The sequence below is a fragment of the Aythya marila genome, assembly GCF_965140915.1.
Source record: "Aythya marila genome assembly, chromosome: 4".
NCBI lineage: Eukaryota > Metazoa > Chordata > Aves > Anseriformes > Anatidae > Aythya > Aythya marila.
The window spans coordinates 26,407,699-26,431,652 of record NC_139045.1 but is presented as its reverse complement, the minus strand read 5'-3'; the positions used below and the strand labels follow the sequence as shown (position 1 = coordinate 26,431,652).

At 39.6% G+C, this 23,954-nt stretch overlaps 1 protein-coding gene across 8 annotated transcripts in view; it reads left to right on the top strand.

Annotated features, from left to right (window-relative positions):
* The window catches only part of PALLD (palladin, cytoskeletal associated protein), a 192,832-nt gene that overhangs the window by 136,395 nt on the left and 32,483 nt on the right, over positions 1–23,954 (top strand). For 7 of the 8 annotated variants that reach the window (XM_082759682.1, XM_082759680.1, XM_082759681.1 and 4 more), the window contains one exon: positions 19,384–20,079. The exons of the other annotated variant lie outside the window; for it this stretch is intronic. In XM_082759682.1, the coding sequence (XP_082615808.1) occupies positions 19,384–20,079 (696 nt within the window). The remainder of the gene's footprint in view (positions 1–19,383; positions 20,080–23,954) is intronic. 8 annotated transcript variants of the gene reach the window in all.

Genomic DNA, 23,954 nt, shown 5'->3' with positions numbered 1-23,954 from the left:
CATCACTACTGATTGGACTGAATGGGGGATCTGGATATAAAACCTTTGCGTCTCCAAGTATCTCTGTGACATTTAGAGGCAAATCACTGGGATACTTAATTCACCTTAAAAATTATTCCCAATTATAATATACGTGGATGAACTCCTAAATGTAGATTTACAGATTTGTTTGAATGAAGTGAAAGTCACACAAAAGTTACCTGCTTTGCAGAGCTTCCCGTTGCCATTGCTCCCATCAGTTTCAGTGGAATGTCTGTGTGCCTGAACAAACAGGTTACCTGTTTGAATTCCTGAACCCATTTACACAAGTTTGGAAAGCCATTGCAGCTTGTTTTTTCTGTGATAAAACATAAATGTAGTAGATATGAGTGTACATGCCCAGTTAGCATATCAGGTCCTCTTGTGGCTGCTATATATAGTAGGTAAACTTGCATAATAATAGTGTTGGATAGATGAGCAAAAGAAATGTGGTTGAATTTTTTCCATTACAGCTCATTTTGGCAGATGTTTTCTCTGTTTCCAAAATGACAATGCAACAGAGTACAATAGCTGAAACTTAACTGAGAATTACAACAGTTTATTTAGCAGGAACAGTGGCATCTAATCAGTAGGTTTTAGTGAAGTCTTATCATAACTTAGATGTGATTAATGTTAGATAAATATAGCTGTCAAAGCATTTCAAGTTGTGTTTTGAGTCTAACTTAATTCCTCTGCTTTCCCTTTTCGTGAAAAGTAGGCATAAGCTGGTAAAATGGTATTTTAGAAAATGAGCATTGGCTGATGCTAGTGATTCTGCATATAATTTTTAGAATAAAGAAAATTGAATTGTTTAGTAAGGATCCAATTAAATGACCAATAAAGGTACAGCAAAGATGCAACTGGTCAGGTGAATATTGTTATTATAACTTTGTCATTCAGACAGTTGAGTCTTAAGTTCATAGAATGGTTTGGGTTGGAAGGGACCTTAAAGCCCACCCAGTTCCAACCCCCTGCCATGGGCAGGGACACCTCCCACCAGCCCAGGTTGCCCAAAGCCCCATCCAGCCTGGCCTTGAGCACCTCCAGGGATGGGGCATCCGCAGCTTCTCTGGGCAACCTCTTCCAGTGCCTTGCCACCCTCTGAGTAAAGAATTTCTTTCTAATATCTAAATAAATCTACCCTTTTTTAGTTGAAAACCATTACTCCTTGTCCTGTCAACCAGGGCTGCTCTCAATTTGTTTTTTTTTTTTTGTTTGTTTGTTTGTATTAAAGACTTAATTGATTTTAGGGCAGTTGCATTACAAGTGATTGTGTGAATTAAAGATCTTGTTTGAATGCTGTCATTCAGAAGTGAAGTGGACTTGGAAGTTCATTCCTGTTCTTCGTGATTACATACTGAAGGTATGGCTTCACAAACCCTCCTTTGGGAGGGAATTCCTCATCAGCAGCGTGAGCCACGGGAGGTCTGGCTGTCAGCTGCTTGTTCCTGGACAGGCAGAACCCTATGTGTGGCTGCTCTTTAACCTGAAGCAGAGAACAGATTCACGTTTCAAACAAACAAAAGCAATCAAGTGAAAACCAACCCACCCACTTCTCCTGTAAGGATTCCAAACCTTTGTGCCATCACTAATGGATTTGAAAGGATGGAAAAGTACACAGGCATAACTGGGGATGTCTTTATGAGTAAAGGGGATTTAGTGCCCCTTGTATCTTAAGACCACTTGTTTCCTGAATGAGAGCAGTGGTATTCAATGTATTCTATTTTACATATATTTACTGCATACCTTTACTTGATCAGCTTTTTCTTTTTTGTGTCATTGATGTCAACACAGCAACATTTACTGCGAGTTTTCAAGGGCTGTATGCTGCTCAGCTGCCACTAAAGTCTCTAGGAACCACTCAGTGAATTCCTCTCAAATGTTTCTGGAAAATACAGAGGATAGAATGACGTACCCTGACTTTTTGTACTGTGGTAAATACATTTTTATGTGTGTGACAGTGCCTAAATAAATTATGCTCTCAATAAAATTCCATGCCAACAAATCCTGCATGCAGGCTTGAGGCGGGATTTGGATTATTGCTCAGCAATTGCACATTTGAAATACAATAGCTGGAATTTATGTTTACATTAATTACAGCATGAACATAAATTCCTCTGGGTGCTTTCATTCTTCGTATACGATGTTGTCTGCTAGACTTTATTGTTTGTGTTATATGCTGAGAGATGGAAACCATTCTCAGTAATGGCTGCAAACATTTGAGTGCAAGAACCATCGTTTCTCAGAAAATCCTTGTAGATCCAGGGGCTTTTACTCCATATTTAATTTTTTATTTTTATTGTGTACAATCAAGGAGAATTGTTGTTTGTGGTAAAATACTCAACGTATAGATGGGAGGCAAAATCAGGCTGTTGGTAAATGAACATCATACAGTATTTTACATTAATTAACTAATTTCTTCAGAACAAAGTTGTACTAGAGATGAGGGATGGTATTGATGGTAGCATAAAATAGCTTCTCTTTTTCAGGATCACAGAGAATAAACAGTACATAAAATATGGGAGATGCTTGTAACTTTTCCTGACTTTGGACCAGGGAATGAGGCTTGCCTTTTTCACTTGCAGCTTTCTAAGGTTACTAGAGAAAATCCTGAGCCTGTTGAAGTAAAGTTGCAGGAATTAGAACTTGATTCCTTGCTTTTTACTAGAATTTCACACGCATCTTTTGTTGCCGTGCAGTTGGTGACAACTTAAAGGCGGTCTTCATTAGAGGTCCTCTTTTCAGCATTGCACCGAGAGCCCCAGCTGTATATTCTAGTCCTTTTCCAGCCAACTGCTGGCCTTATATGATGATCCTCGCTGAAGACTTTGTGGACACTTCTGAGTGTTTAAAGCAAGATGTTAAGTTGCAGAGAGGTTTCCTATTAAGGCAAAGTGATGTAATGTCCGTGGAACACCGCCAGCTTCTCTCCGCTTGTTTTATTTATATTAGCTGCATACCAGAGAAAATGCCCCCATAAAACATGAGTGCTCCTTGCTATATTTAGCCAAGCTAATTTACTAATACCAGGATATTATGTTTATATGCAATGGAAATAATTATAGAAAGATTTGGGGGCATCTTATTGAAATAAAACAGGTTGGACTTGGGAAAAGTAAATACCAAGTTTGCTGCTGGTGCATAGCAAGACTCTAGGGTGTCTTTTAGCATTTATATCTGCAGCATATGCATTTCTGTGCTGCAAAGCATTGCTTAACAATCAGCAACACAGTTGAATTAAAATGTTTAAAGAATTCAAAGTACAGAAAGGTTATTTACACTGATCCGAATCTTTTTTGTCTTAGCAGTGCAGATATCCTCACACTTAACCTATGTGACTAAAACCAATCCAGACACACATTCCAGTCCGATCTTCTAGCCTGAAGTATCTGCATTCTTCTTCCTATGGAATATAGAGCAATACTGTGCTTTTTTGGTGATGTTTATTAAAACCACTCTGGCATATCTTGTGGTGATTACCTTACCTTCTTTGACTTTTCTTTAGCACTACTGAAGTCTCTTTTTTATTGAGGTAGGGTTTTTTGTTTTGTTTTGCCTGGTTTCTGTTCAAATCTTTGTTCTACAGCTGATGGTGCTGATAAATAATCACCAAATTTCTTCCTGCCTCCAACAATGTTACTTCATAATGCTGTTGAACAATTTGACCTTTTCTGTTAATTTTCCTCCTACATGGTGACCCTAGCTGGGTGTGGTGGTGTTGGAACTATGGATCCTCCCTGATACTAAGTCTGCCTGAAAGAGTATTCCCCAGCAAAAGTAGCTGAGTACATTTGTTAGCTGCTGAGAATAAATTAAATGTTAACCTTTGCGAGCGAGCCCATTGTGATTGTGGAACAGTGTGATGTATTGTGGGGTCTGCAGTTGACTCATGAGCTGTTAAGCTATGGACAAGGGAAAGAATTGTTGGATAGCGTTATTTTTATCTGCACCAGTGAGGGTGTGTTGGACATCTTGTATGTTTTCCGCCTGGATCTGATTCGCCTGTCTTCGTTTCCAAGCATGTGCTTTATTGAGATGACTTCTGAGGATGCTTCTTTTAAGAGGGTATTCATGCGTTCTGACATTTAGCATCTAATTTACACGCTCTGAACTGCACTCTGGAGGCTTCCCTGACTATCTGGGAGGCTGTACTACTCATGTAAGTGAGATACCAAAGAAGGGATGAGAACATTCCCCTACATGTCTCCTTTCAACTAGAAGAATTAGAGCAATATGACAGCAAACTAAAGTGCTGCAAGGCCAGAAAGAAAAGGTAAATGATCTTCTAGGCCTATCACAAATCAAGAGTAATTCTTCTACACATCTGGAGCTTGTTTTGAAAATACAAAGCTATTTAATATATAGGGGATTTCAGAATGATTGCAAGATTCTGTTGCTATTTCCAAGAATGTGAATCTTTTCTCATTCATTCTGAATGATTCATTAGGGAAGTAGATCATGCTGTTAAATAATCATGAGAAAAAATTTTGAGTCAACTAAGGGTCAAAAAACATTTCCTGCAATTATGAAGTATGTTAATCAAGCAGGACCTTTTGCCTCACAGATTCCACTTAATTTCAAATATCAGATTTTGAACATAAGACAAACTTAAACAAAACAATAAGCCTTGGATCATGAGATGCCATTTCTAGTATTGGGCTCTTGAGGACAAAAGTTCTCCCTTGTGTAGAAGATCAGACATAACTAATGTGTGAAGTATTGCCTGGACTGTGTACAGCAAGAATTGTGTGCTATCAATTCTTGCTTAGCAAAGTTTATTTCTCCATTTTTAAAGCTAAGGCCTTGCAGATTGGTTATTATTCAAGTAACTTTAATATTGAAGTCTTGAAATCCATTTGGAAAACTGCAGTCTCTGAAGGTTTATGAAATGACCTAAAAATGTGCAGCTTCAGACAACATTGCCTTTAGGGCGTGAGAATGCAATTAATGTGGTAAGTCAAAGTGCAAGGGCTCATTAGAGTCTTGGCATGCAGAAGAGGATGACTGTAGGGAACTGCACTTCTGTTCTTCCAAACAACAATACTGAGCAGCTCAGTCTTTCTGCAGAGCTGGGTACCCACTCTTCATGATACACTGCACAACTGGTTAGAGACCTTAAAATCTTTGCCTTATTTTTAATATTGCCCTATGTGGCAAAAACTGCAATACTTCAGTATGCTGTCTGGTCTCTCTGGCCTTTGATGATTCCTCATTCTACAAAAAATTACCATATGGCATACGAGGTGAAGTACAGTGTGAAGTCACAGGCCTACTGTCTTACACTTAGGTAGCACTTCTGGAGGTTGCAGAAGGGTGGTGAAGAAGTGGTAGCCCAAGAGAAGAGGCAGGGAGACAGATGAGAAGACTGTAACTAGAGAAAGGGAGGTCAGTGAGCAGAAAAAGTTAAGGCAGACCAGCCCTATACTGAGATCCAAGTGCTGAGAGAAGAGAGGATTGCGTGGAATCTCGGAGTTCGTGCAGGAAGAACATTATGAGCCACGCTGATGCTAACTGTGCTGCTACCAAGTTTGGTGTTGTCAAAATTCCTCTCTTTGAAGTAACTTACTCCAAAATTACATTTTCATTATGGAGCTGTAGGTTGTTTATTAAAGCATAGAGAAAATAAAAATCTCAGCTACTCGTGAGGTAGGGCCCAAGCTGTGATATTTAAAGAGGACAAGACTCATGTATGTAGTGTTGACTTCAGTAAGAAAGATGTGTATTACTACTTTTACATGTTTGCAGAATCAAAGCACCATTTTTTTTCTTATTCCATTTTAACTCACTGATTTACCAGTAGTTTCCAGATATAATCTAAGAACTCTAGTTACATTAAGGAAACAAAACAAATAATTGTGCACACTGAAAATATTATGCTACTAAATATTCAATGTAAAAACCCTTTTTGGCAAGGGTAAAACATAAAATTATGGTGATCAAGGTAAAATAGATTGATTTTCACTCTAGGAATTGACGAACCTTTTTATCAATTTTTCAATTTTTCAATTTATCAATTGAAAGTTTGATAAATTTTTCTCATGATCCGTTTCTGAGTATTTGTTTTAACATAAAACTCAAGGCATATTTAATAAATATGGGACACTCAATCAGACAAGCTGTGCATCTAGGCCAGTATTTCTCCCTGAGTGATCAGTTCTGGTCTAAGAAGGTGCAAGAGTGATCAGAATAACGAGTCCATAGAGAGAATCATCCTTCACACTTGTGAGACATATTGGGGTTAAACCTTGAAGAATACGTAGTACCTAGCTTTTCTTAGTACCTAGCTTTTTACATACTACCCTGTGATCAAACTGAAGATGAACAAGACACGTTTGTTGCATCTTGGAGGTTTTTACTGCAGAACAGATGAAGGAGTGGAACTAATTGAATTCTGGAGGTCATCTGCAGGCAAACAAATAGTAGAATTTGTAGTGTATAGAGTGGTGTTTAGAGTAGTAAAATCAATGTCTAGGATACATTGACTCTGAATGTGTAAATACTACATAGTATGCATTGTACCCTATTTTAAAATATACTATGCATCAGTATTTTTATACACTTAGACTTTTTTTTTTTTTTCAAGAAAACCAATAAATTAAATGCAGAGATTGATTAGAGAAACACGTATTTGACCTTCCAGAAATGGAGACTTACACAAAATGTAAAGCCAGAGCCTAGCCTGTTGTGGTCAGCATACTTGCTTTTAAATGCCTTCTAGATTGCGTGACTTAGATTGATACCTCATGCTAGTTTGTACATCTGCTATATAGCTATATGTGTCAGCTATATGGCTATATGTCAGCTACATATATATATAGCTGACCTGCCATTCAGCATCGCTAACGTAGTATTTGGCCACAATAGATGTTAATTACCACACAGTTTACCTGTACAATTCCTTCTTTTGTATGGAATTATGTAATGCACAGCTTACTTCAGGGAAGAAGTCCATGCTGCATAAGCCTTCCATAAACAATGTTACTTGATAAACTGAGAAATGATTTGCCTCTGATATGAATCTTCTTTATGGAATGTATTCTCACTCAAATGCTCAAAAGCAATTACGTGCCCTGTCATTTATCTGTAAAGTATTCCTTTTAAGCATTTTACCAGAATACACTGTACAGCTAGCAGTTGAAGAAGAAATTAAATTTGCACTGTAAAATCAATTAATATATTTACCAGGAAAATATTACTTAAAACTTTAAAAATTACTTATTACTTAAACCAGCACAAGAAGTTAATTCAACTTGAGCATCTGTGTCCAAATGTGTGTTATTTCAAGATGGTCACTCTGCTTTGTGATAATAGATAAAGGGAGTAATCCTGGTCAGGTCTGCTCAATCTGGTTAGGAGCAGAGGAAAGTCGGAATATTTTAAAATAGATTTTAACTGCAGTGGCATCTGTGTACTGTGCAAGGTCTTTGCTCAGTAATTCTGCTGGTAGGTGTTTGCTTTTTGTTTTGTAACAAGCAGTGAGGAAGTTACAGTGAGGTGCAGAGCTCAGTCAAGGAGTAAGCCTGCAAGTCTACTTTCTCATTAGGATTTGCTGAAGACATCTTAATTAAGTTTATCAAGCAATTGTAATAAGCACCAGGTGATTTTGCAACTTTTTGGGACTTGGCATTTTTTAAATCTCTATTATAGACTGGGGAAAATGCCTCTAAAAATGAACAGAATACCTCACACCCCTGAAAGGGCACATCTGGACAGGTAAGAGTGACAGCACCCTGTACACTGTATTTTATTTTCAAAGGTAATCCATCGAGTTGGCTGAATATCCATATCTTAAAAGATTGCTCCTGCTGCAAAATAGGTCAGAGAAGTGTTCATCAGGCAAGTATCACTGAAGCTGATGCAAGTTGCTGATAGGAATAAAAAAAAGGTGATAAACCAAAAAGATGTTTTTAGTCTACAGTAGCAGATGGAAGTTATGCATGCTGTTGTAGCCAAGACTACAAAGAGTTCTGTCTTCCAACTGCTACAGCTGTCCTAAGGTCCATCTTGCCACACTTGCAAGTGTTTTCATTTTGCTGAGATACCCTGTTGCTGCTCGTTTGCCAGTCTGGGCTGGCGTTTTCCTTCTCTGTGACTGCTGCGGCCCACAAGGAATCTGTTGGGCATGAATAGACTGAGCAGTTGCCAACTCCTCACGGAAATGTTTGTGTGCAAACACTGAGGACACTTGGGGTATTTTTTATATATTTTTTTCCCAATAAAGTGAATAATTCACTTAACCAAGGCTTTGCATTTCAACTGGCCTGTTTGTGGAAGACAGGTCAGGCAGGTTGTCCATGCCTGAACAAGCTCGTAGCTCCAGCAGGAGCCGAGCAGCTAGGTAAGGTGTGAGGCCAGCAACCTGGTGCCTGTTTCAGGTGCCAGAGAATGATGGCAGTGGAAGTCTGCTGTTTCTAGAGTTAGTGGATGGGATATCCTTCACCAGGGCTTTTAAAAAGGCTGTCTAAGAAGGCACCTGTGAGGAAACATTCTTGCAATAGATGTCCAAATGTCTCTAGATGATACCAATCCCTAACACAGCAGTAAATTCAGATTCACTGGGAGGTGTGCAGCATGTCAAATGACTACACGATTGTTCATCCTTTTAAGTATATCCTTGTTTTTTGTTGTTTTTTTTTTTTTTTTTTTTCGTTGCCATAACTTTCATTAAGATTAGCAACCTAGGTTGCATGACAGGGACATAGAGCCCTTCCCTGGGTCTTGCATAAGAAATGACTGCATTAGGATTACATTGATTGACTAAATGAAGCAGAAGTTGTGAGTAATATTGTAGAGTTATTGTGGACCAGGCTGAATGATTATCGCTGTCTTCAGCACTTGTTACTTCTGCCATAAAAGCCGGTGTGTGTTGGTTATGGGTTATTTCTGTGCATATGGAAGGAACTGAGCAAGAACGGTATAACAGCAGAACTTTGTGATATGAAGATGGTGCTGACACCCAAAAGGCCTTATATTGTCATGGTGGGAGAATCTCAAAATTACATATTTATTTCACATTAAAAACATACCAGTTTTTATGCATTGCTTTTTCTTTCCAATGGTTCCTCTATATGTGGTATTTTACGGGTGCAATACCTTCAGTGAGTTCCAGTAAAACAGAATACTGATGCATCAGCTGCTCGTGTCTGAGATGTACATGAAGCAGTGACCTGCTCGCATGTCAGAACTGTTTTTCTTTGTGAATACAAAATAGCTGGGAAAAGGCCCTGGAATGTAGGCTGTAAAATGACCTTTATTTCTTCAAGTAGTTTTAAAGTGTAGTTTTCATTTTTCCAAAGACACAATTGACAGCGTGTGTGTGCTCTTGTAATATCACACATCTTTTTTTTTTTTTTTCCTACCTTTTTTCTTTCCTTTTTTTTTCTTTTAAAAAACATGCTCTTTCTGACTCCCCAAAGTAGCTATTTTAATACTACGGACCAGTTGTCTTTCCGTGGAACCCAAGGAACAGATAATTGACAGGTATTGAAAGGATGGAGGTTCAGTTTTGAACCTGCTGTAACTTGGGGCTGGGCATAAAAATAAACTAACTTCCCAACTTTGGTGGCCAATACTCATAATTTGTAAAGTATCTTGTTAATCAAAAGTATAAAAAATAAAAATAAAAAAAAAGAATGTGCTGTGCAGCACTGAAAAAATGTATCGTACTGCATCTAGAAGAGGAGGAATGGCTGTCAGTCTTCTTCAGTTCATTTCGAGTTTTAGGCTGCTGCAGTTTTTGAAAGCTGAAGTTTATGTTATTTTTTGCATACTTGCTTTGGATATATCCCAGCAAGCACAGAATGTAACCTTCCATGTGGTCTGGCACAATTAGAGCCAGAGACCTGTTTGTGCATTCGCAGGCTAATTCGTTGCTGCATTTCAAGTCATGATTTCCTACAGTTTGGGTAAACTGAGCTGCAATCTGGGACTTGTGCTGCTATTAATCCCTCATTACTAATTTATGTCTTAATAACAGACTTTCTGCTTCCTTTACCAGACCAATTCTTGTGGTGTAACCCTAACGCAGATATGAAGTTTAGCTTTCTTACTGAAGCTGTATTGTGTCTTTATGACTTTTTGGAACAATAAGTGTGCACAAGAGCACAATTTCCTCTCTTTCTGTACCCAGGGTAAATGCGTTATCTTACTGGTGCATGTTTTGAAAAATGTCCCTGCAGTGTTACAGAGATATGGAAAAGGTTCCTGTCTCCAGAAGAATTGCTTGGAGCCGCCTTGTGTTCACTAACTACTGGCACTATCCCTGCTGTTAGTTTCCTTAGTACAGAAATTACCTTGATGTCTTTGACAGATAATCAAACAATAATGGAAAATGGGCACAGCTACAACTGCCACTTGTTAGGATAGACAGGCTTTTAACAGCCAAATTACAGCAGGATTTCCTTAAAGGTGAGTTCACAAACAATGCAGGCATGATGCAGACATTTTACATTTATCGTCTGCATGTACAAAGCTTCTCCAATGAAAAGTCAGGCTTAGTTTCAGAGAATGCTCATAAATGGTACCTGTGTCAGCCCTAAAACCAGGCTGATCATCCTCAGAGTACATTAGGGTACAGTGAAATAAGATAACTATAAACACTGCTGTATAGTGACATGAAACAAGGAAAAATTCCAGTTCTTGTGAATCTGCATTGTCAATTTGTTAAGCTTTGAAGGGTAAGCAATAAAAATGTTAAAAGGTTGCAGCTGCTGGAGATGGTTCCTAGTTACAGCTCTCTAGATATTCAGCACAAAGATTAAATTGTAATAACATCTCTGCAGCCTCCCTGAAATCTCTCATCGTAGACAAAAAGTATCTTGGCATGTTTGCAGGGCAGGGCCCAAACTGGTGCTGTTTTTGGTTTTCCTCCTCTCCCCTTCCTCTGGCCTTCCTCAGTTTTTGTTTTAACAGGTATTTCCACTCTTATATAAATGTGAACCCTTGCAGGTTGTAAAACAGTCTGTGTTTGTTTCTCATATTTATAAGGGATCAGCATCAAGGAGCTTAATGCTTGGGTAAATGTATTTGTATAAGACAGCATGAGGGCTGCCTGTGTCCTGAACGCCTGGCAGGTGTTGTTTTTTGTTTATTTTTGTTGTTTAAAAAAGCACTTTTAACATTTCTGAAGTCGAATAAGTATTCAGTGGACACAGTTGCAGTTGGAATTACCTTTGTATTCTGAGTATTTCTTTTCAGTGCAGCTGTTAATTCATTCGCTACTAGCTTAGGTTGACATTTTCGTTTTTAATAACTCTCAATCATTGATATATCTGGTGGAAAAGTTTATATTAGCAATTTTATCAGGGAAAAAATCCAGATATTAATAACTATTGTCAAATTTTGCATGAGCCTCTCCAAAGCATTCAGTGCATTTCAATCTCCAAAACAGTAATCATCAGAAGTTTAGCAAATCATTCACTTCCAACACTACCATTTATACCAGTAAGGCACAAAATGTGGTTGTAGAAAACAAGTTAATCGGTGTGTTCAAGAGGTGGCTTAACCTGGTGAGTCTGCCATGCCACCTGCCGAGCAGCCACAGATGCAGAAGCCCTGGGAGCACGATGTAGGAAGGGAACCACAGCGGCTCCCAGCACTTCCAGTTCTCCGTTCCTTCACTGCCTGCCAGCTGCCCAGCTGGGCTGCCAAGGAGCTTGAGTGGCCTAACTGCATCTTAGAGCGTTCTCATGCTAATAAATCATAATGGAAAGTATTCCGTCCTAGATTTTATAAATATCTATATCTATATATATGTATACCCCTCGAATACTGTGTTCAGTTTGGGGCCCCTCGCTACACGAAGGACATGGAGGTGCTGGAGCACGTCCAGAGACGGGCAGCGAAGCTGATGAAGGGTCTGGAGCACAAGTCTTATGAGGACTGGCTGAGGGAACTGGGGTTGTTTAGCCGAGAGAAAAGGAGGCTGAGGGAAGACCCCATGGTAATGTACAATTACCTTAAAGCAGTCTATAAGAAGATGGGGATTGGGCTCTTCTCCCAAGCACCAAGTGGTAAGACGGGGGGTCTTAAGTTGTACCAGGGGGAGTTAGGTTGAAAATTAGGAGAAATTCCTTCACTGAAAGGGTTGTACAACATTGGAACAGGCTGCCCAGGAAAATGGTGGAGTCAGCATCCCTGGAGGTCCTCAAGAAACGTGTAGATGTAGAATTTAGTGTCATGGTTTAGTGGTGGACTTGGCAGCGCTAGGTTAAAGGTTGGACTAGCTGATCTTAGAGGTCACTTCCAACCTGAACGATTCTGTGAGTCTGTGATACCTACATACATGAAGAAATATATCTGAATGTAGATGTTGAGTGGCATGGAAGTCAGTGGTACCTGAGAACAGCTTTGCCTCTCGATACAGCGTGATGGTGTCTTAAAGAAGCAAGCACACAGACTGATGCTCTTGTAGAGCTCTGGCACAATTATGTGACGCTTGAGTTAGAAGCTACACGTAGAGCTTCATTGGAATGTAGGTTTCGTGGAGATGAGCAGTTGTTATTCCAAAATACAACGTTTTTCTGGCATTAGTTTCAAATCTTAATTTAGAAAACTAGCTCAAGCTATTAAAGTTGTGGTTAATTCTGATTATTTTCATTCAAAGTCTCCCTGTACTTTCAGAGGTATGTCTAGTGTATTTCTGTTGAACTGCACCATCTGCTCCTCAAAGGGCAGGTTACTGGAAGGACACGAAGGGGTCGGTCTGCTTTCACTCAAAGTGAGCCCATTGTTCTCCCATACGTGATATGTAGGAACCTTTCTTTCAAACAAAAATTACTTTTCTTCATCTGCTTTTCATTTGCCCCTTTCTTTTGTGAAGATGATGAGGGAGGACCAAGGAGGGCCCAAATCAGGAAATATAAAAAGTTATAATATAGAGAAAATGTGTTTAGCCTTGGTTCTTTACCTGTGGTGGTTGGTTTCAATCTATTTCACATACTGTGTTGTAAAACACTGAAGAAACATGGATGCACTTTGTGGTAGACACTACCTGGAGAGAGTTCACTGTGTGCAAGGCTGATTGCTGTCAGGGCCTGGGCAGCAGGCACCACCCTGGGAGAAACCTTCCCCCAAGACAGGCAGCCTGGGTGGGAGTGGCTTTCTTAAGAGTTTTTGCATTTAAAAGGTACAGGGAGCAGGTTGTACCTCTGGCTCACTTCGGATGCCAGGACTGGGTGGAACAAGCAGCATCAAGCCGCTGTTCTCTAGCAGTAGCATGAACCGCGGGCTTAGTGAGAAGGCCAAAGCCAGCACCACCAAGTTCAGTCAGCTCAGTTCAGCTGCTTGCCATTATCTTTCCTTAGCACAGACAGCACTGTCCACCTAGGCAGAGAAAAACCTCTTGCTTCAAGATATAAAAAAACAAACAGATCTGTAAGGAGCTGATGGTTGCACTGCAAACACTAGGCTGCTTCCCAGAGGACGTTTTGGGCTTTTTTCCTCCAAGAATCATAATGTTTTTCACATACACAGAGATGTAAGACAATCATAAAGCTGGTACATATCCTCATACTGGGAACCTGGGAATAAGCCTGCTGGAGACCTTGCAATATGAAGGATTCCTTCCACCCTGAAAATGTCATCTGCTGTCATGTACTCTGCAACCCACTGGTCAGTTCCTCCTGAGCCTTTTTCAGAGATACTCAACCATCTCTGCCTATCTCTTGCACCTCCCCTGTTTCATAGCTCTACATCCAAGCCCTTGGCCTGGCCTTGGATTACAGTTCCCAATAGTGGTTGTTGCCTGTTAAGTTCTCAAAGGACAGCTCTATTAATTGTAAAAATAACGTGGTAGAAAAAGGTATCAGGAAGAAAACAAAAATTAAAATGGGTTAAAAAGACAAATCCACCTATTGTATTCCAACCAAGTGCATACCTCAGAATATGAATCCTCGAGTAACTGTTACCCTTAAAATATGCCATCTTTACCAGCATCATCAGAGAATATTCTGATATCTGTTTGCTCTTCTTCCATGCAATCAGTGTTTTGCTTTTGAAAACACAGTATTCTGTAGTGAACCACCAAAAAAATGAATGTGTCTAGTCTTCCCTTTGAGTGTCTGTTTTCAAACGTGAATATTTAGCTCACTCCTTTCATTGTTTAGCACTTAGTTTTTTGACTTAGCTGTGAAGAATTAAAAAAGAAGGGGGACACAGAGCCAGACTGCTGCCGTGGAATAAAAGAGGACTGGAAATGAAGCAAGGTGCAGTGGGCAGGCACTGACAAGTGACGCTTGCCCCTTCCACTTCTGTCAGAGCGTGGTCCCCTCAGCAGTCATCATCTCCCTGCACATGGCAAACCTTTCACTGGCACCAAGAGCGAGCATGATTTGCCAGTGCTGTGACCCAAGTGAGAGCATGGCCAGTTTCTGCTTCTGGCGGTCTGTTAACGCTAACCTTGAGGCATTTTTGCATAAGGTTAATGCTGGCAGTGAACGTCATATACGTGATCTGGCAGCTGGGGAGAATGGCACATCGGAGAGAGCAGTGCTAAGGGACTGTTTCTTCAGGATACTGTTGTCACTGTGGATTGTGACCCTACAGTGCCAAATCTCTAGGAAGCACGGCCTTTACAGACAGTACTGTTCAAAAACATTCTTACATGTATCTGCACCACTGTGAGCAATAGTTTAAATGAATTTTTAATACGACATTTTTTCCTGTGGTGAGCTTAAAGTCCAGCCAGCCAGAACTTCTATTTGCATTAGCAGGTAGAGCACTTTGCCACATGGCACCTGTGGGTCAGTAATAACAATGTTAGCAGTGAGCTGCTAGCAGTAGATATCCAGGTGTCTAATAACAGGATCATAAAGTTCATATAACTCATTTGACTATGGAAGCTAAGGTCCAGTTGGAAAAGTGACTTGCAGGATCAAATCAACTCAGGCCTCCTTATTTTTACTCTCTCTCCTTGGTCTGAAATATTTCCTTTCTAGTGCTAATTTGTAGTGTACTGCAGATTTTAAATTGGAGCCTAGCTTCCTACAATTAAAAAAAAAAATAGATCTTACTTTTTATGATACCTGATGCTCCTTGCTCTTTTGTCTTTGCTGCTGCAGTTGTGTTGGCTTTGAGGAAACGCATAAATCACTGACAGCAGTAGCAAGCCTCCTGCCGTGCTTGGAGGTTGCTGTGAATATTGTTGACACAATAAGAGGAGACTCACTGTCTTCTCTAATGGCAAGGGAAATTCTGACTTTCCTGATGGATTTTATATTCTAGTTTTCAATTCCCTAAAATTTAGCAAGCGTGAATTTCCACGAAGTTAGCCAATTGATGAATTAAAAAAATATTAGTTGCTGTATCTTCGTTTAGTTGTTAGTTTCTAAGAGAAGTTAGAGAGGAAAACGAGGTTACAGAAATACTTGGGAAAGTGTAATGTTGCATCTTGCAAGTCATCTTCACGGTAAGTAGAGGAATTCCTAAAGAGGCAGTATGGAAATACCCCAAATTGATTCTAGGTATTCAATATTTAGTATCATAAAGAAAAGGAAGACTGACACTGTGTAGACAAGCACTGCTCCAAGAGTATCTTCATTTACTGTCATGTCTTGTTGCACCAGATGTTGCTAGTGATGCACACACAAATCCTCGTTCTTAACTGCTGAACAAATTGGATCATTCTCAGTCACCAACTTCTTTTCACAGTTAGAAATCTATAGTAAGTGGAAAACAAAGTGACACAAGCATATAAGTGAAGGTGCAAGGGCTGTGCCTTCCCATTCTAGGAGCTGATAAGAAAAGATTAAGTGTTGTGAACAGTAAATCTATACATGTTTGGACCGTGAATCATAACTGCATAAATGCTATTTTTCCTTCTGTTGCAACTAGTGTCTGCTTCAGCTAAAATATTACTACTCTACTTTTTGCATTTCTTTAACTGTTTTAAAACATCTGTTAGAATGTCTGAAATGTCGTATGAAAATCTTGGGTAAGAATACTTGGTACTGAAGAAAGTATTCACAGCTATGGAAGCAGGCCTCTTAACAATATTTATCTACTGCTTGGTCTGCTTTGCCGTGACTTCCTGAAAGTTCTCGGTATTTGCTTTACCCTAGTTAGGATTTTTTGTTATTTTCTTCTGCCATTAACTGATCAAATTTTACAAAAAAAAAAAATAAATAAAATAAATTAACTGCTCATTCTTATGTTGTTATAATTACTTGGTAAAATTGAAAGATCCACATGAGAAAATGAGTTTTATTCACTGTTGTTTAAACAAGCTTGGTGTGTTCCCTTAGAGCATGTGTGCCCTTTAAAACACTTGGATTACAAAACATATTTTAGCTAATTGGAAAGAGGATGTAATTACAATTAAACTAATTTTTCCTGTAATCTCATCCAAAACTGAGCTTTTTTTTTTTTTTTTTTAAATTATCTTTGTTTCACTACTGATGAGGGCAACACAACAGACAGATTGCATTGCACAGTGTTGACTGCTGGGACGCTTTATACCCATGGCACAGCAGAGTTTCAGTGACTGACCTGTGCAAAGCTTCCCCTGCTGTTAGTGTCATTGCAAGGTGACACTTGTGAATTGATTAATCTCTTTTTTCTCTTTTCTTTTTTTTTTTTTCCTTCTTCATAGTGACACATCCCTAGGGTACATCTGCTCAAGAAATTAATAAGCACAGGGCAGCATCTGCTGTTAAAGAGTAGCTTCTGAGGTGGAGAACATCCCTTTACAAACAAGGATCATGTGTTTCTACAGGAAAACTTGCTTTAAGATCTTTTTTTTTTTTTTTTGCTACATGGATTGATGTGATAACGCTTATGTCTGCATGTTATTTTTGAAGCAGATTTGCGCCTGCTTTGTCTGGACCCTAAGCCGATAGAAGGCTTTGCAAATGGAATTAGTGTTGTCCCGAGCTAATAAACCCTGACTCACAGGCACGCATATTCTTGTGGCCTCAAGTTGAGCTTAGTGTGAGAGCAGAGGAACCTCATGTTTGCCTGCCGACCTTTTGTAGTCATACTCTGGATCTGGTCTTTGCTGCTGCCCGGATTGGTACAGCAGCGCTTCGGTGGCAGGCGCTGTAGTAGTGTGCTTACTTACCATTGACAGGGCCATAGATGGTCATTTGTGTTGTGCTGTTGGCTGGGCACGCAGCCATGTGACTTGGCAATGAAAATAAAAAAAGTCCCAAGACAAGACACTCTGACTTGCTTTTAGCATATGTTGGGTAAACAGGAGCGTTGGAGACAGCTAGCTTTTTTCTATATTCAACACAGCGTTTACAATACTAAATTTCCCTCTTTTTTTTTTTTTTTTTTTTTTAAACCTTAACCTCTCTGTAATGAATAAAAAAATTATGGGGGGTGGGAGTGTTATGATGGAAGAGAAAGTATTTTAAAATAATTTTAGAGGCATTGGACAGTAGGTCTGCAAAGAGTCAGACTAAAGAAACAGCAGGAGCTGAAAGTAGCAGTGTTACAGGACTTTCCTCAATCAGAGGTGACACCAAGTATTTCTGTCATCAGCCAAGAGAATCAAATGATGATGGGAACTGAAAGAAAAAACACTATTGCTTTAGCCCACGTAGGGAAAGGAGGTTCTTACATAGTTCTGTAAAAACTGGAGACTAAGGTCCCACCCATGCCCCGTGGAGTGATGGATTTCGAGTTGGCTATTGTCAAAAAATGAAGTATAAAAGTCTGCAATTGAACTGCGTTTGTACTGATATCGTTGACTCAATTAAAAAGAATCAGAAAAGTTTTATCTCCTTTTAAGTACTGAAATATGTATTGTTGGTGAGGTAACTTCTGTAGCTAGATGATTTATCTTTAGTCCAAGAAAGTGGTAAAAAGCAACTGTTAAAGGACTGTTTTTTCAGTTTTCTGTCCCAAACAACCTTACTCCCCTGTTTTATCTAGAATATCTCCTTTGGCCTGAGATCATAAGCAGAATTATTGTCAGAAGACATTTTCTGGGAAATGTGGATGGTTGGAATATCAAAATTAATCTTAGAATGGAAAATATGATAGTAGCATTTCCAATGTTGTTGCTACCAACAACAGTATACTGTTGTGCTAGAATCATACATTCATATGCCATGCATTAAGCAGACAGCTTCTAAAATTTCTGCTTAAAAGACCTAAATTATACATAAACAATGACACACTTGTATATAATAAAGTATTTATGTATGAAATACACAGAAAAGGTATATGTGCACATGCTGAAGCTTCGTAGACATCTGGAGTATTGAGATAAAGTTATGCTTTCCAGCTGGAACGTGACAGGTTTTAAGCAAGTCAGTCTGATGAATTTTAAGTTGAGAGACCACACAGTTAAACTTGATCTCCGTTTTCATAGGGCCCTTACTTACAGTGCACTCCTGTTTGTTCAGCAGAACAGCAGTTAGAAGAGACTGCTGCAGTGTCTTTAAACCAAGAGACAGGAGCACTATAAAGGAGCAGTGAATAGAAAGGTCACAATGTCATTCAAACTAATGTTTTGTGGTCGGAAAGTCAATGCATGCTCTCGTTTGCTTCATTGCTGAACATAATGCCTTTTTTGTCTTAATTAACAATTTTGGATGCTTCTGTGTGTGTTTTTTTTTATTATTATTATTATTATTCTTTACAGTTCTGCTAGAGAATGTCTGCATTTTTAAAGGAAAGTCTCATTTCCATTTGAGCTGATAGTATTGCAATTAGGAAATCCTTAGGGCTGTAGTCAGTACCTATTAAGATACACCTCAGAACATACAATTAAGAACAAAACCTGAAAAAAAAAGAAGTAAAAAAGTGGGGCTAGATACGTATGGAAGCTCAGTTCACCATCTCCTTAGGTTACATTTTTTTCCTGGAAATGTTCTTTGCCCATCTACAGGTACATGGATGGTTCTAACAAAGAAGTTAGCTCATTTTCTCCAAGTAGCTCATTAAAAGTATGGCAGTAATTAGGCTTGTCTGATCTGCACAAGTAGGCTACAGCGAAAATCAAAGCTGAAGCTGTCACTGGGTAAATATGTGAGGCGTATTATGGGAACTTGGCCATCAAATGAAATAGGCAAGAAATGAAATGAAACTTCTAAGATCATCAACATTACTTACATTAACTGGATCGCTCTTTTAAAATATGCTAAATGTTTTCAAATTGTCTTATAGTGTACCATTTTTAAGCAGTGAAAGTTTTGTTGACTTCTGTTTTACACACACTTCCCCCTTTTTGAACTGAAAAAAAAGGACTTTTGTAACAGTGTTTTAGCTCTGAAAAAATAGGGGTATTCAAGATATGCAAATGCTTTGAACTTTCCCTGGCTTCTGACTCTCCTAGACCACAGCTGAGTGGAATTTTTACCTCCTCGCAGCCAGCACTGCATGTCTGATCATCTTTTTGTCTATTTTTCCTTCCTACAGGGATCCTATAAAAATACAGCAGCTGCAGAACCAAATTCGTCTGGAGCAAGAAAGTGGCCAGTGGTATCGTCACCAGCAGCAACCTGAGCACCATCAGCACCCTCCCTCATCTCCTTCCTTTCCTCCTCCCCCCTCCTTCCAGGAGCTTGAGTCCAGCCAGTCTGTTATTTCTCCTGTGCCAATGAGTATTCTCAACTCTCATACTTCCCCAACCATGCAGTCTTCCAGCTCCTTCAACTACGCTCGACCTAAGCAGTTCATTGCTGCTCAGAACATCAGCCCTGCTTCAGGTTACGTGACTCCTTCTTCAGGATCATCTACATCCAGCCTGCCTTCTCCTATGTCTCCAACTGCTTCCCAGAAACAGTTTGGGAGAGTGCCTGTTCCGCCTTTCTCTCAGCAGTTTGCTCCAGAAGGGGAGTACGGATGGTCTCCTTCTTCTCCATCCCCTCCTCCCCCGCCTCCGCCTGTCTTTAGTCCAAGCGCAACATATCCGGCGTGTGATTCCTTTCCACTTCCACCTCCTCCACCTCCTCCTCTTCCTTCACTTTCTTCACCTTCCCACAGCCTGTCTCCAACTCCCAGATTTCCTAATTCCGGCCAGTCTCCAGCAGCTTTTCTCAGCTCCATGCTGCCATCCCAGCCACCACCCATTTCTGTCAACGCATTAGGCCTCCCGAAAGGAGTGACACCTCCGTAAGTATTAGCTAATGAGCTCCTTGAGTTTGACTGTACTGAAGATTGTACTGAAGATTATTGTACTTGCTTCATTTTATACTTTTCTAGGGCCCCTTGCTGTTACCTGCAAGCTGAGAGAGAGATGTTAATTGTTTGCAAATGGCTCTGTGCTGGAGATTAGATACGGTTTTCTAACTATCACAGAAAAGAGATTCTGAAGGAGTATTACAGTAGGAGTAACAGAGGAAAATCTAAGGTTTTACACTGGAGTTGATGAATTTGTGAAAGCAGCAGCAAAAGGTTCTGCGTGCCCAGAAAAGTGGAAGGAGATCCAAGAAAACCCTTCCCATGACCCAGCTCTCTTAAAGTCACGTATTCAGTGATATTCGTGATCTATGTTCCCATTGCATCAGTGCATAGAGAAAGTAAAGGGAGCATTTTTCAAAAGTCCCTATAGCTTTGCAATACTTGAAGTATAAGGTATTAAAGCGTGCATCTGACAACAAAGTGGTCATAATGATGTATTGACTCTTGCCTAGGGTTTTTGTTTTGTTGTTTGTTTGTTTGTTTGTTTTTTCCTTCTTTCCCCTAAGGAAGTTTGGAAAAGGGTTTAGGAGGGGATTTTGAAAAGAAGTGCATAAAAGCAAACAGAACCCCTCCTCCTAACAACTCCACATACTTGTTTTCCCCTTTTGTCTTCCCTAAAGGCCAAAATAGTATTTTGGAGCATGTCAGCTCCCGTCATAGATCAGTTTGTCTTTCCACTGGCACTAGATTCTCATTCCATCCTTAGAGAACAAAGAGACATGCTGAAGAACAAAAATGAGAATAGCTGTATCCAAGGCTTATTTATAACTTTGTCTAGAAGTTTGTCTAAACATATCTACAGTATCTAGGTGACTTGCTCAGTTACATACCGTTGTGGTGGGAACTTCTGTTATTTCAGTCCAAGATATGCAAAGGAAGAGAAGGAGGAAGGTGGACAGATATCAGAGTAATAAATCATATCTATGCTTTAATAAGCATTTCTTTATCTTGATTTCTGTCATATGGCTCATTATGGAATCTGGCCATAAAACAGAATTGGGAGAAAAATGAATAAATAGTACGGTTTGCTCTTGCACTCGTAATAGTTATGATTTGCTGTCTTACTGTGTCCTTTGCACTGGCTGAGTTTCTCTGCTGAAAGTTGCACGATTGATTTACTGACAGCTTGGCAGGGAAGCACAGCCACAGAAAGCCCGAAATTGCCCCTGATTTGACACATAGCTGCATAGCTTTGTGGGCACGTGCTGTTGTGCTGCTTAGGGCAATCCACTGTAGGCAACCATGAGGACTGGGTTCTTTTTTGATTTCCTTTCTGTGTGCTGTGGTGGTGACAGCAACAGCTCAGGCCTCCACTGTGTTCCAGTAATGTGGAGAGCAGCTTCTCTATGCTTCTCTTCTGTCCTTCTCTATAGGAAGGACATCAAGGTGCTGGAGTTTGCCCAAAGAAGGGCAATGAAGCTGGTGAAGGGACTAGAGAACAAGTCTTATGTGGAGCAGCTGAGGGAACTGGGGTTGTTTAGCCTAGAGAAAAGGAGGCTGAGGGGAGACCTTGTCTTGTTGTACAAGTACCTTTAAGGAGTCTATAACAAGATGGGGATTGGGCTCTTCTCCAAGCACCAAGTGATAAGACAAGGAGAAGTGGTCTCAGGTTGCTCCAGGGAAGGTTTTGGTTGGGTAATAGGAGAAATTTCTTCACTGAAAGGGTTGTACAACATTGGAACAGGCTGCTCAGGGAAGTGATGGAGTCACCATCCCTGGAGGTCTTCAAGAAATGTGTAGATGTAGAATTTAGCACCATGGTTCAGTGGTGGACTTGGCAGTGCTAGGTTAAAGGTTGGACTAACTGATATTAGAGGTCATTTCCAACCTGAACCGATTCTATGATTCTTTCCCTATTATGCTACATTCAGGCGTATGTTTTTACTTGAGGCATTCAGCTGTGCGCCTCATTTCCTTTTATCTTTGGACACAGAGGCTGCACTCTGCAAGGATGCTTCCCCAAAACTAGCAGCTACCAGCCTGGGTGTGCGTGTGACAGGGTGTGCATGTGTCTCTCCCCCCAAGACAAGACAGCAGCCTCAGGTTCACAGCTGGGCCCGATAAGGTGGTTGAGGCTGTTTGGCCTGCCATTCCCTCAGGAAATGTAATGCAGATGGGAGCTGGGTCATGTTAACCATGCTGAGTGTATGTGTGTATGATTTATACATCTGTATATATATTTACAATGAGCATTTGTCATCTTAATTATAACATTAAAACATGGTAAAGGGTGTACTTCTTGATGCAGAAAAAAAATATGTTGTTATATATCTTATATATCTTTGTCTGTTTTTCTCTGGCTTCACCCCTTTCATTTTACATTCACTAGAGGCTACTAATGCCTGTGTCTTTGGACTTGCTGGGTAAATAAGCAAGTCATTTGGTTTTCTCTGCTTTGTGCTTCAATTTCAGTTCTTCTGTATTTGCTGTTTTCACACCTTCCCTTTTGCTTCATCTTTCCCCTTGACTTTTTCTCTACCCTCACAAATCCTCATTCCTTGAACATATGTATATTTTCGAGATGCTCTAGTTTTTGAGCACTCACAGTATTCTATATCCTAAACCTATATTCTTACCATGTCCTCCATACATCTCTGAGATCCACTGATTGCAAAGGATGATACTGTTACCTGGCAGCGTGCTGTAACAGACTGTACTGGGTGCACGGAATTAATTAAGGTATTCGGTTTTGCTTCAGTACAGCATCTAAAAAGCTAGTCAAGCCATTTAGCTTTGTCTCTACTTTCAAATCTGTCATGTAGTGGTGATATCGAGAATATGATTGCGTTGTTGAAAGTGAACCAGCTACTGCTTGAAATACCCTTCATGGAAAGGAGATGCATGTTTGACTAGAGACTCCAGTTACAGTGTTTGAAGTGGTAGGATTTCTTCTTTAGAAGATAACTTTATTATTTGTTACTATAGTTTAACTTCAATGGAAGTAGAATTGGATCTGTCATTGCATTTAGATACTTACACAATTTTGTACCAAGTGCCTCTAAGAGAAAAATGCTCTTAACGCAGTTTTCCTGTCTGCCTTCAGTATTTTCATAGCTCCTTTCTCTTGTCATTTTTCCTGTGTCTGTATATTTCAGGGTTGGTAATTCACTCCTACTATTTTGATTATATGGTCTTTTTACCATTGTTGTTTATTTTTGTTTGGTTGGTTTGTTTTGTTGTTTTTTTCTCACTCAGGCATGAGTACCTCGACAATCATAATCAAATGTCTGAAAGAAAACAATAATTATTTAGCTTTGTCAGTCTCCTGTAATTACCAAAAAAACATTATTTGTCAGAATAAGAAATCCTGTAGACTACTTTTATGTGTCTTGATATACTGTAGAATTTATTGAATAATTATTTTTCATACATTTCAGTGTTTTTTCATGACTAAATCTTTTTTTAAAAAAATCAGTAGTAAGTACGCAACATTCTTACTTTCTTCTGATTGTTTTTGTAGTTGGAGCAGAATATAGGTAAATAATAACCATTGCAGTGCTAACATTTTAGCTAAGAGTTGAATTTTTCCTTGGTTTTTCCCCTTAGACTCTGTAGATCATGTGCCATTATTGAAACCAGTTTGATACAATGCATATTCTTTCCAGTTGATAGATAGATGTTGTGCATGTTGTTGGGTTGTTGTTTTTTTTTTTTGCTTGCTTTTTTTCCTCCCAGCATGTAGACTTACAGCCTTGTCTGAATCATGGGAACAGCTACTTAGGAATTTTCTCTATTTCATTTGGACATCTGAAACATGGACAGCAGCTTTGTGTAGTTAGTACCTACTGATTCACCTCTAAATAGTC